Here is a 13368-nt window from a genome sequence, read left to right on the forward strand (position 1 = left end):
AGCCTGTAGGGTACGTACGATCCCGTTTATCGCTGATAGGGTCCTGTCCCAGCCCAGGGTACTTATCGGAGGCGGTACCTGCGGTAGGCAATTCATATAATTATCGGAAGTTTACATCGGGAAGGTTACTTACGTCACAGTATAGCGATATGTTCGCTGCGTACCTGCATTGTCCCACCGATACGCTACGTTATTGCCCATTGACTCTTGACGTGTTTGTACGCTCCATTTCGGCACCAGCTGCGATGGCGTATATTCATCCTCGCACTTGACTGCTATTCTATCAGCGCAGACTATCACGCAGACTTGATGCCTGTGCGGCTAGGCTGCGAAGCCCCGTTTTTGCATATTTTCATGTGTGCCCGCCAATTCTTTATGGACATTTCCCTCCCTATACCTTAATTTACGGGAGGAATGATTCCCCCTCTCTTTTTAGGACACACCTCCTTGACCTTGACTTCGGTGGACCCCAGCTTTCGGGACATTCCCAATACTGCGCTTTTTGAGATTTCGCACCCCCATCACCCATAACGTTCTTCGTAATATACACGTTGACTGACATTATCGCTCTTGTAAGCGGTTTAAGATTTGTGCCCACTTGTTACGAGCGTCACGACCGAAAAGATTTTAAAATACAAATTCTAATACATGCTTTCGTGTGGCGCCAGCTCTTGCTTCATTCTCACGGAGTCAAACGGATTTCATTTGCTGGCGAGACGGCCCAACGGTCTCATTGCGATTTCTTAAATGATGAGCTAAATGTAATATAGTCATTACATAGCATCGTATTATCTTAATTGTATTTGCACTGATGTTTTTTAGAGGTTTCTGCTATGTGAGTGTGGTAACTTGAGCTGGAGGGTTTCTATGTCCCCCAGGGTACTGCCGGAACGTACTCCCTGGAAAGCGCTTATTTAAATATAAATATATCAGAGTTGAGTATTCTATATGCCGGATCTCGACACTCTCGTCACTACTCCACTTAACGTATGTCTATGGGGACGGTTGCCTCACGATGCACATGTTTAGGCGGTTCACTCCTGGTTATACAGAGAGTTTGCATCGCTCATTGCGTCAGTCACGAATTACACCCGTATCGGTTTCGGCTGGTTCGGGCGCTGGACCGGACATGGTTTGTTTTCCAAAATAGAATACGCACGGCTATGGGGCCCGCCTAGTGTAAGAAAGCTGTACAACTTTAACTTACTCACATGAGTTCCCTCTTGTTCTAGTTTATGGCAGTCGTTAATTTAACTATGGTCGCACGATTTGTCGAGTTACATTTCATCTCAGCAATCTTACGATAAACATTATAGAGCAGCATGTCTTACGCGTGATATCGGTGCTGCGGTAAATTTTTTTTGATGTTTGTTTTTGAAGCACAGTTAGTCTAATTAATATGTACATTCATGTGAACATTGGGATTACAGCGGTTCCCCAATCGCATATATCATTTAAATGCCTCGTAACAGCTTTAAGCCTTGGGCACAGCGAAGCACTCTTAACCTCGATCCGGAATGTGTAATTTCTGTATCGTGTATTTTTTGATAAGCGGGGTTATAGAAAGATGTAGGATTGGTACATTTGGGACAACATTGGAGGATGGGTTACAGGTGGCAGCTCTCTATTTCAGCCTGTAGGCCTGCGTAGGTAAATGGATGAGTGCTTACCTATTCTGTCTTGCAAATAGTTGTTGCTACTACGTACGATGGGAGCTTCCATCTTTAATCGTTCTGGGCTTACCTATTTGCCAATTCTTACTTATAACATGTTTCTTAAAGTTGTGCAATAATGGCTTTAACATTTCTAAGCTTTGGTCTGGTTATTTCAGCACCTTCACATACAATATGGTTCAGCTAGGGATGCCCAAAGCACTCTGTTTAGACTTTCTGCGCAAGCAAAGTACCATTTGCAACTTAACCACAGGTAAGTCAAATACATACAATTGAACCCTTGATTTATGCGAAAGCAACATAAAATCAATTCTTTAATGCAAATCAATATTTATAATACTCAATGCACATACAAAATATATGAGTTTATTTCATTGTTATACAATTTTGTTATTGTAGAGCAAGTGGAATTGCTTCAGGAGAATTTGGAGAGAATTTCATGATCAGCAAGCATTGTCTTGCAATGCTGATAGTCAGATCTCACGGGTAACAGTGCAATCAACGGACCAAGATGTGACACTGACATGTGAAGGATTGCCATCCTATTCTGAGTTGTGCCATTTGGAATTTGAATACACCAATATATTGAACTGATATTAGTATTGAATCACTGTTAATCTTGATTTTTTTTTAATGAAATGTTAAACTTGTTTGCAGAGTTAAACTAATCATCTAATATATTTGTCTTATAGTATAAAAAATTATTTTTGGCAAAATCAGTTATCCAAGTGTTTTGTGAAGAGGTGGCATAATATATATTTATTGTTAAGAGTCATTTTGATTGTTTTCTTAATATATTTTTTAATAGAGAGATGTGATAAAGTAAGTTTATATGTTTATGGTGGAAGCCATACAGCAACCAGAGCAATAAAATTGTACAGCTGGTTATGCACATTAGCTATGATAAATTGTAGAGTTTGAAAAGTTGACTGTGTATAGTCGCAGTGGCATAGGATCAAGTATATGTAGATGGGTAAATAGGGTTCATATAAAAAAATTACTGGGCACTACTAAGAATTAATTGTGTGCGCGCATTAGTTTCTGTTTTGAAAAGATGGCGTATGTCATTGTCAGTGAAGTCAGGTTGTGTCTATCTTATATCGAAATATACAATTTCCTGTAAATGCCGTCCAAATGCTAATCTGCAACACACGCTGGCTGCCGCACGCTAGCTGCTGCACACTGACGCATAAATATATAGTGTATATTTATTGTATCCCCCGCGACGAAGTCGGCGGGGATACCATGGTTTCATGTCTGTCCAGCCGCCACCGCCGCAGACACTTTCCCTTCCGCTCTATAACTCGACCCCTAATTGACCTAGCATGACCAAACATGGTCTACTTACACATCTTGGGGAGAAGGTGCGCAGCGTACCAAAACCAGGTCACTACGACCTTTATTTGACCTTTACCTTGACCTTGATCATATTTCCCTCTCGGCCCCTAATTGACCTAGCGTGACCACTTGGTATACTTACACATCTTGGGGAGAAAGGCTTTTCCTACCATGATGCTATACACCGACTATCACGAGCCTAGGTCGAGCCGTTTAGATTTGTGCCGCAATTCTGCATTTCCTCCCTATACCTTAATTTAAGGAGGGAATGTTCCCCCTTCTTTTACACCTCTTGACCTTTGACCTTTGACCCCCAGCTTTGACATCCCAACTCGTTTTGACGATCCCCCCCAACGTCTCGAATATCGTGACCGTACGTCGAGCGGTTAAGATTTGTGCCCAACTGTTGACAGACGAACGGACGGACGGACGGACGCACGCTCATGCGATTCTACAGATGAGCTAAAAATATAGTCAAACCTAGCATGCATTTTTATTGGATTGCGATGTTTTGAGGTTTCTGCTATGTGATGTGGTAACTTGAGCTGAGAGGGTCTATGTCCCCCAGGGTACTGCCGGAACGTACCCTGGTACTACGGTATCTAATATGCCGGACCGCACCTCGCCTACTCCACTAACGAGTCTAGGGAGTTGCCTAGGGTCCCTGTATACAGAGAGTTGCGCCATGACGAGTCGAAAAACTATCGGTCACGTGGTCGCTGGACGACATGTTGTTTCCAAATAGATACGCACGGCTATGGGCGGTAAGAAAGTGTACAATTAAACTACCATATGGCGTGAACGATTTGAGTTACATTTCTAGAAATCTAGATACACATATAGACACATGTCTTAGCTATAATCTCTGTAAATTTTGAGTTTTTTGAAGCACAATTAGTCTAATTAATTACTACAGACCATTGTACAGCGTATCCATACAATGCTGTACTTAAGCGGCAGCGGTGTGGATACATTTGGAAACAACATGGAGTCAAATCCTGAGTTGGCGCAACTCTCTGTATATAGGGACCCTAGAGTCGCCTACGCCTACTCCCTAACCCTATCAGATAGTTACCACGTTCCGGCAGTACCCTGTGGGACATAGACACTATGAGTATGAGCGTAACTTGACAGAATGTATGTATTAGTACTATTACGACATCAGTTGGCTGAAAGTCAGGGTACGGTGGGACAATGCAGGGTACGCAGCGACATATCGTATAGTACCCCAGGGTTCTCCCTACGTTGCGCAAACGGGGCGCGCGCCCCGTTTGGGAAAACTCCCCCCTGTTTCAATCGTTGCGCCCCGTTTAAATTACCTCCGCCCCGATTAAATTCCACCACAATAAAAGTTTGCCAGCGCGGGAATAGATCGTCAAGAATTCCCACTCGACCAGGACAACCGGCGCGTGTATTTTTACCGTACCACGCATGCACTGCAGAGGGGGGGGGAGGGGCTCAATGGGACGGAAATAGAGCCTCGTAATAGACTGGTTCAATTTTCCAATTTTTTATTTCATGAGGCATTTTTGAGGAAAAGCAAATTTTTCAGTGGGTTTTTCTGGAGCGGATTTTCGTGCTAAATATGAAAAATTTGTTTGTGTTTCCTATATTTGCCACTATTTTTTCCTATATTTTCCTATATTGGTCACTAGTTGGGGTCAAAGGACAATTAGTGCAAAATTCATATTTTTACAAAATATGTTTTCTTTCCCCTCCCTAATATAGATATGAAAACAAATTTTCAATATATTTCATTATAAACGCTACACAATTTGTCAAAGTTTAGAAATTAAGGGAAAACATTAAAGAAGTATTCACGTCATTTGCAAATATCTCCTTAACGGTTGGAATTTCTTTTTTTGCCATATTGGTTGGTTTCATATAGATTTTTTTTACCAATTACCAGGGTTGTCTAGCCGCTCTATATCTGTGGTTCATGGGGACAGGGATATTATGTTTGTATTACATATTTTTGTTAATTAGCCTGCTAATTAAAGTCAATGGTCAATTAGTGCAAAATACAAATTTTCATGAAATTTGTTTAGGCTCGTTTTGTCCTTCCCTATACAAATATCCAAGGTTTTTTTTACTTTTCCATATCTAAAACAGTATATCATGCATAAATATTTGAATTAAATGGAAAATGTGAAGGGCATTCTTGAAAAAATTGTTTGTGTTTCCCAAATTTGCCTGATTAATTAACTCATTAATTAAAGACAATGGTCAATTAGTGCAAAAATTCAAAACATGTTTTATTCAACCACCTTGATATAAATATCAAAGTCATTTTTCAATATCTTTCATATTAGGCTCTAGACAACATATCAAATATTCAAAATAAATGGAAAACATGAAAGAAACATTCATTTCTATTCTATACAATACTATTCTATATTATGACGAATATACTATCTCCGTAACGGTTGAACTTTCTATGTGGGTTGTTTTCAGATTTTGTGGTCAGATTTTTCACATCTGTCTCTTCATTGCAATGGTTCAGGAGGGACAGGGATATTTGTTTTAGAGATTTCTGGTAATTAGCCGATAATTAAGGTCAAGGGTCAATTAGTGCAAAATACGAATTAATTAGGCAAATTTGGGAAACACAAACAAATTTTTAATATTCAGCACGAAAATCCGCTCCATAAAAACCTATTTGTTTGCTTTTCCTAAAAAATGCCTCATGGATCTTAAATAAGCAAATTTTTTGGACACATCAGCAATTGCTGCTCGCGATCAATGGACTATAGCTGTATAGCGTGCGCCGGTTCCACGGCGTGAATACGAAGAACCCCCAAGAAACCCTCGTTTTAACCATTACTCTTGATGATCACGCCATCAAAGTGAATGCTCACAATTCATTTACTTTGTCGCAGTATATTTGACCTTTACCTTGACCTTGATCATATTTCCCTCTCGGCCCCTAATTGACCTAGCGTGACCACTTGGTATACTTACACATCTTGGGGAGAAAGTGTGTCGCGTACCGAAACCAGGTCACTGCAACCTTTATTTGACCTTGACCTTGACCTTGACCTTGACCTTCATCATATTTTCCTTCCGCTCTCTAACTCGGTCCCTAATTGACTTAGTGCGAGCAAACTTCGTATACCTTACTTACACATCTTGGGGAGAAGGTGTGTCGCGTACCAAAACCCCTAAGGCAACCAATTTTAACATACTTGCACATCTCGGGCAGATGATTTGTGTAACAAACCTTTGTCTTTGTGACTTATTTAACTTTACCTACCTTCTACGTCCTTACAGAGATATTTCATTCATACTAGATCACGGGGGATTCATGTAGTTGGCGATAACTGCCCTTTCTAGTTTTATATACTACTATATATTACTATATATTACTTACTATATATTTATGTGTCAGTGTGCAGCAGCTAGCGTGCGGCAGCCAGCGTGTGTTGCAGATGAGCATTTGGACGGCATTTACAGGAAATTGTCGGCAATAATAGGTGAAAGAGCGTAGAGAAGCATTAAGACTGGTAGTAAATAGATTCGTATGTATTTAGCATTATATTTTATTGAAACTGCCTGTGATTCATGCATGGCAGCTGAATTATGGCCTCAATTGGGACGGCCAATTGCTCAGAATTCCAACATTCCAATATTTTTGTCTAGAATGTATAACCATTGGGACAAATATGATAAAATACGTTTTGTATTCACAATTATTAGAAAGACCATGTCAGCAATTACTGTGTTTGCAGAGTTTACCATCATTAAATGAAACTGTGGCAAAAGGTGATTATCGGATTTCCTCTGTGGTAGTATGGGCATGTTACTAACTTTCATAGTTTCATAATTTTCATAGTTTCAAGGCCCATATACTCACTTGTTATATGCACAATATAATTTATACGTGTGTTATTGTGATTCGTTATAAACTAGTTACATTAGTTGCAGGGAAAAGACATATTTAACGTGTGCTGTGTCTCAAAATTGAACCAAAAATCTTTAGCTTTAGCAGTAGTTGGTATAGTGGTATTACAATGATGCTAGATCACGCCTAGCATTGACGGTAGATAATTAGGTTATACAAGTGGAATGCCATTTGTTTCAATGTGTATCCACCCATGCAAATTTATATTCAGAGAGTTGAATTTGCAATGTTATAAAAGCCCGTACTGCCTCCTAGAAGAGTATATGTTTTCAAAATGGCTGGTTTGTAAAGACAAATAAAATTATTTTTACTGTTTTGTCTATAAATAATTTTATTGTCACAATATTATTGTAGTTAATTACAATAAATGCATATATTCTCTCTAGGAAAAACAAACAATAGGTAAGAACAATTTAACCCTAATTTTACCTGTCGGTGGTCATTGCCTACTTTTTTTTATTTACATTACACCATATGTGAAATTTTGATATCAATACAGTTGCATCTATTGATATTAGTATACTAACAAAATAATCGAGTTAATGCAAGTCACATCCAACGAGACAATCTCATTCCTAGGCCAGCACTTGTCAGATCTTTGTGGGCCAAGCACTAGACAGTGTAATCAAATGAAGTGCACAAACAGCCACTTGAGAAGCCAGCCATGCGATTTACTTGTATGGTTGACATAAAAATCCATACGAAAACTAGTAATTTTCATACAGCCTATATTTTGCAAACGTTTCTACTTTCTATTGCCGTTCTATGTGAAATATTTATTACATAAATTAGCCTTATGAGGTGCATACACATACTACAGTTGTATTATTCTGTACCGCCGCCAACCTACAAACCATCTAGAATTGCTCTCTAGAATGTTTATGGTTGAACCCGCCATGTACACCGACAGATTGCAGATAGGATTGTCACAAAGTACTTCAGATAATTAATAAATTAATATCGAAGGCTGCACTTTCTTTAGCCATCGTTTCACCTTAGACAGGCACACTCGGGGAGCGATCACGATGCGAATGTGCTGTGACACGGGAAATCAAGTTGGCACAAGAATAATGACCCATTACCACCAGCCGAAGCGCCGCTTCTTCTTATCGGTTTTCTTGTAATCTGCCTCGCTCTCCTCGTACTTTATGTCTCGCTCGTAACCTTCGACGATGTCAGATTCTTCGACCCTCTTGACGAGTGTCTGTGGCTGCTGAGGAAGGCTGCGCATGGCGACATCTAGTGGCACAACGTAGAGCAGGTCATCGTCGTCTGCCTGCCTCAGGAGGCAGAAACTTTGTAGCAGCTTGACGGACTCAAGTGAATCGAAAATCACACCAATGCCGGCGTTCTTTCTCACCCACTCCTCCACACGAGATTCCAAAACGCCCGCAGGGATCCCGCCTGCAAGTGACCGAGTAAACAACGGTAAAGATTCAGGAGTCTGTTTCTGTTATGAAACAAAAGTATCTTAGAAGACAGGTTAGATAAAATGTTTAGCTATACCTAAAACCTAAAACTTCCTTCCACAATTGATTTTGGGTCGAAAACCCAAGTAAATTTGGCTATAAACACAACAAAATACAACAACAGGTTTCGAGACCATTGACGGCATAACTGATTAAAAATTAGGTGGTAGATATTTTAGAAAGCTAAACAACAGTTTGTGGAAATAGATCCTATTGGAAAGCACAGTAGGCCTTTTAAAGTTATCAATACACTATATGTCCCTGTAAAGTCTGCTCTTCCCAGTGTCCGTGAATTCATTTCTAATGCACACATTACTTTAACAGTATCATAAAAATCACATGTTAAGAAATCTGGAAAGAAGCAGTGCTAGTTGTCACATAGAGAGTAGATATAAATTCCAGATCTTAGGGTGTGTTTGTTTGGGCAGATCATATGATCCGGATCACAAATTGCTGACCCTGCTGGTGAGGTGGATTGGAAGTGGATATCCAATATGGTGGCGTGCAACTCAATCACTGTTTGTTGTTAGTTGTGATAGGTTACAGAGACAGGTGATGCATTGGAGGTGAATTTGCATTTGTTTGGACAGATAAGGATCAAGGGGTCCGTCTCAAACAATCAGGCCCTTATATTCACGCGCTGCACAATGTGCAGACGTTTAACTACCATAGTCTCCAGCAGGTGGCACTGCACTCTGTGCAGCTGATGGCGGTCGTTGTTTCAGCAAGAACGCGTAGCACAGAAGGGCTTCTTTGAAGGTCTCATCTTCTGCTCTGTCCACCAGCAGTGTTAGAAGACTACGGTTGTTTGCTGAATAACGAGATGAAATTACAATAGTTAATAAAGTGCATAAAAAGACAAGAAAGCACATTAGCATAAGACACCAAGATTAACAAATTTAATTGATAACTAACTTAAATAATAATACTTATCATTTAAATTAATTACTCTTGGTAGATTTTGAAGTAGCTCAGTACGCCACCTGAGCCAATTGTGATCTTGCAATACATGATCGTTTCTTGTAGCCACTCGCAACATTTATACCTACACTCATAAATGTACACCGCCGGAATTTTGTGCCAAACAGTGGGGCACTGTAGCATGTAATTCAGTAAAAAAATTAAGTTGCTTGTCAAAATAGCTACCCCAGAACTGCAGGCTCAATGTTAATTTATACAACACTCATGGTTGCAACTGCTGCCACTAACACCACTGCGAGAACGTATTCTGCCAATTTACATGTGCTTTTACCTATGTTCTTGAAGTATAGCATTCTAGAGAGGTCTACAAGGTAAGCACTGTGGCGATTCTTGTACACAGTCCACGATCTGACGGCTCCAAGACCGAACACTACAGCCATGATCAGAGTCCACTCGATCTGCGGTCATGTTAAACATCTCACAATTTCTACACTCTAAACAGTTATACCATTTTGATTCTAGAAGAATGACATTGTTTGCATGTAAGGAATAGAAATATGTTTGCCTAAACGTTAGTTAGGTCCAAATCCTTCAGGGGCGGATGGCAGCAGATCCATAGATTTTGGAGAAAAATAAAAAAAATCCTAATAAATGTAAAGAACCTTAAAATACACATACAAATTAATAAAACACAATTATCACTTCAGCCCAATTTAGCTCTACACGCGGTTCATTTTAGGAGAAATAATTTCCTTGTCATTACTCAGCTCAGTCGAGAAATTTTGCACCGCCTTCAGAATTTGCTCAGGTTACAGCACCAAATAAAGCACGATCATTACCGTTACGCATGTCATCAGTAATTAAATTCTATCCTCGTTAGCGCAAACGGCCGAACGATATACCGAGGCCGTGCGCCGACCAATCGAGCGCGGCTGTTTAGCATACATACCTGATAATGTGCGAGCCACGTGATGAGCTTTGCGAACACGCCGAGCGCGCTGCAGCCAAGCATCGTGTACAGCAGTGTGCGGTCAAAGTTGCTCATCTTCACCTGACCGTCGGGCAGCAGCTGCTCGAGCGCGTTGCACGGAATCTCCTTGAACGCCTTCAGCATCAGCTTGTCGTCCGTCTTCAGACGCGTCGCCGCGACGACGCGCTTGTAGTAGTCGATGTTCGGTGGCGCCCTCGTGCGGCGGAGGAACCTCTGCGCGAGTCGCTGCAGGCGCGTCACCTCCAGCTTCGGCGTCTCTTTTCCCAGCGCCCAGAATTTCATGACGTCGTATCGGTCGGTGTTGACGCTCACCTGGAAAACGGGATCTTGAAATTGCCACGTGAATAAATGCCAAATGAAATGATAATGACACACACGCGCGCGCGCACCCGGCCACACGCACGTACGCACGCACGCACGCACACACACGCACACGTTCACGCACACACGTACACACAAACACGCACACGTCCTCGCCCACACAAGCACACGTTCACACACCATTTTCGTTTACTGTAAATACATCCTCAACTAAAAGTAAGAGATAAATGGTTAAACGGCCCATCCTCAATCAGACCTCACCTTTAACCGTCTGGAGGACGGGTAATAGCTAGTATATATAATATATATTATATATATATATATAATATATATATATATATATGTACAACACCTAAAGCTTCCTCCTCGGCATGCGCTTATCCGTGACGCCCTCTCGTCGCGACACATGCTCGTCCAGCGTACGGCTGACTAGTGTCGCCGGCAGCTCGTGAAGTTCGCCTTGTCCATGACGACGGCAAGCTTCTGTAGCAACCAGAACTCGGTGTCGAAGCGCTGGGCGGCGGTTCAGCTTCGGCTGCCGACGGTGTCCTTGTCTGGATTGATCGGGTCGAACAACGTCTGCAAGACACATGTATGTAGGGTCAACTAACGTTGAAGAAAGAGAAAGAAGAAGAAAAGAAGAAGGCTACGAAAAGAGATGTGTAGCGGTATGGGCGTGAGAGAGATCCAGAGAAGAAATACTTGCTGATATATGAGGTCAGATTTTAATGCGATAAGAAGGCGTTTGAAAAAAGATGTGTGATCGAGTCCGTCTAACGTACTGCTGGACGTAATAATTTAGGAGCAGCGAAAACGAGTTTTCGTGGACTAGCATTTCAAACAATATACATTATTCTATAAAATGCCGAGCAAGTTGCAAAATGATTATTCTATACCTCTCCTCCTCCACATTTGCAAGTTTTTAGATTTACCAACGCCGAAAAAGTTATTATTGTGATGATACGGTTATTACGTTATATTTACTACGAATTACGATTACGAATTACTAGATTTGCAGGTCGAAAATGCGGCCAGAGATTTTAGCATTGGTGAAAGCATGGTATGCAAGCAGTAAGCAGACATACAAAGAATGTTGGAAAGGTGGATTATGATATTAGAAATTACAAGACATTAAAAATCACAGGAAATGGCACGAAACTTCATGGTGGGAAGGATACAGTAGTTCCGTAACGCATGCAGTGAGTAACAGGAGTACTGTCGCAGGTGCATGGTGATCTGAGAGGCGTGCGCGTAATTCCCGCGTGGCTATTAAGCGGCGTCAATTCCCCGCGTCTAAACGCATCACCGCGTGCGTCATCGCGGCATATAACGAGCGAGCGGGAAGAGAGAGAGAGAGAGAGAGAGAGAGAGAGAGGAGAGAGAGAGAGAGAGAGAGAGAGAGAGCGAGGAGAGAGAGAGAGAAGCAGAGAGAGAGAGAGAGAGAGAGAAGAGAGAAGAGAGAGAGATAGAGAGAGGGAGAAAGAGAGAGAGAGGGAGAGGGGAAGAGAGAGCGACAAAGGCGGGATGAGAGAGGGGAGAGGGGGAGGGGTGGACGAGAGAGTGAAAGAGAGAGCGCGAGCGAGAAATAGAGAGTACGCAAGCGAAAGAGAGAGACAGAGAGAGTGTGTGTGAGAGAGAGGAGAGAGAGCGCGCGCGGCGAGAAAGAGAGTGCGGGTCGAGCGAGAGAGAGAAAGAGAGAGGGGGGGGGAAGGGAGAGTGACAAAGGCGGAATGAGAGAAGGGGAGAGGAGGAGCGGTGGACGAAGAGCGGTGAGAGAGAGTGCACGAGCGGAGAGAGAGAGGAGAGAGCGGTGCGCGTTGAGCGGAGAGAGAGAGAGATGAGGGCATAAAGGGAGAGAGAGCAAAATGGCGGGATGAGAAGGGGAGATGGGTAGACGGTGGACGAGAGAGTGAGAGAGAGAGCGCGAGCGAGAGAAAGAGAGAGTGCGCGAGCGAGAGAGAGAGAGAGAGAGAGAGAGAGAGAGAGAGAGCGCGAGAGAGAGAGGAAAAAAGACAGAGAACAGAGAGAGAGAGAGAGAGACAGAGAGAGAGAGAGAGAGAGAGAGAGAGAGAGAGAGCGAGAGAGAGAGAGAGAGAGAGAGAGAGGAGAGAGAGGAGAGAGAGAGAGAGGAGCGAGCGAGAGAGAGAGAGAGAGAGAGAGAGAGAGAGAGCGAGCGAGAGAGAGAGAGAGAGAGAGAGCGAGCGAGAGAGAGAGAGAGAGAGAGAGCGAGCGAAAGAGAGTGTGAGAGAGAGACAGCGAGAGAGGGCGAGAGAGGAGGCGTGGCGACGATGATAGGTGAAAGAGAGGAGCTGATATGACGAAGGATAGTCGGAAGAGGAGGGAAAGAGAGAAGAGACGAGAAGAGAGAGAGATGAGAGAGATAGAGAGAGAGCGGCGAGACGGCGACAGGAGAGAAAGAGATCGAGGTAGTTAGAATAATTAAGAAAGCGCTGTCGTGCGGCAATTACAGCGTCCAAATGAGCCGTGATTGCGGCAGCATCCGTCACGGTAGGATCTAGGCGGTGTTGATTTTTGCGCGAGCGTCGCGCGAATGTGTCTTCGTTAGACCATTAGCTGACTAATTAGGTTCCCTTACGCATCGTATTGTGTCACTAATGGCGCGCGAATAAGGTTTCGCGCGCAAACGTCTGCGTAATGGAATAGGCCCGCTTAGAGAGACAGGTGATCAGGAAACAGGAACCGCCACGGCGGGAGAAAGCACTGGGAGGGGGTCAGGAGTGCAGCCGGAGGAGA

The 13368-nt window shown here is 42.7% G+C and overlaps 2 protein-coding genes across 2 annotated transcripts in view; one reads left to right on the forward strand and one right to left on the reverse strand.

The window, feature by feature from the left end:
• LOC106813835 (uncharacterized protein KIAA0513-like) overlaps positions 1-2280 on the forward strand; it is a 17511-nt gene extending 15231 nt beyond the window's left edge. Inside the window, exons 7-8 of the mRNA XM_014818066.1 lie at positions 1832-1926; positions 2073-2280. Coding sequence (XP_014673552.1) covers positions 1832-1926; positions 2073-2116 — 139 coding nt within the window. The 3' untranslated portion in view covers positions 2117-2280. The remainder of the gene's footprint in view (positions 1-1831; positions 1927-2072) is intronic.
• Positions 2281-7335: 5055 nt separating this feature from the next.
• LOC106813831 (transmembrane protein 143-like) overlaps positions 7336-13368 on the reverse strand; it is a 68102-nt gene continuing 62069 nt past the window's right edge. The window contains 6 exon segments of the mRNA XM_014818061.1: positions 7336-8316; positions 9049-9192; positions 9634-9760; positions 10252-10605; positions 10997-11059; positions 11092-11193. Coding sequence (XP_014673547.1) covers positions 7991-8316; positions 9049-9192; positions 9634-9760; positions 10252-10605; positions 10997-11059; positions 11092-11193 — 1116 coding nt within the window. The 3' untranslated portion in view covers positions 7336-7990.

The sequence above is a fragment of the Priapulus caudatus genome, unplaced genomic scaffold, assembly GCF_000485595.1.
Source record: "Priapulus caudatus unplaced genomic scaffold, Priapulus_caudatus-5.0.1 Scaffold832, whole genome shotgun sequence".
NCBI classification, from domain to species: Eukaryota; Metazoa; Priapulida; class Priapulimorpha; order Priapulimorphida; family Priapulidae; genus Priapulus; species Priapulus caudatus.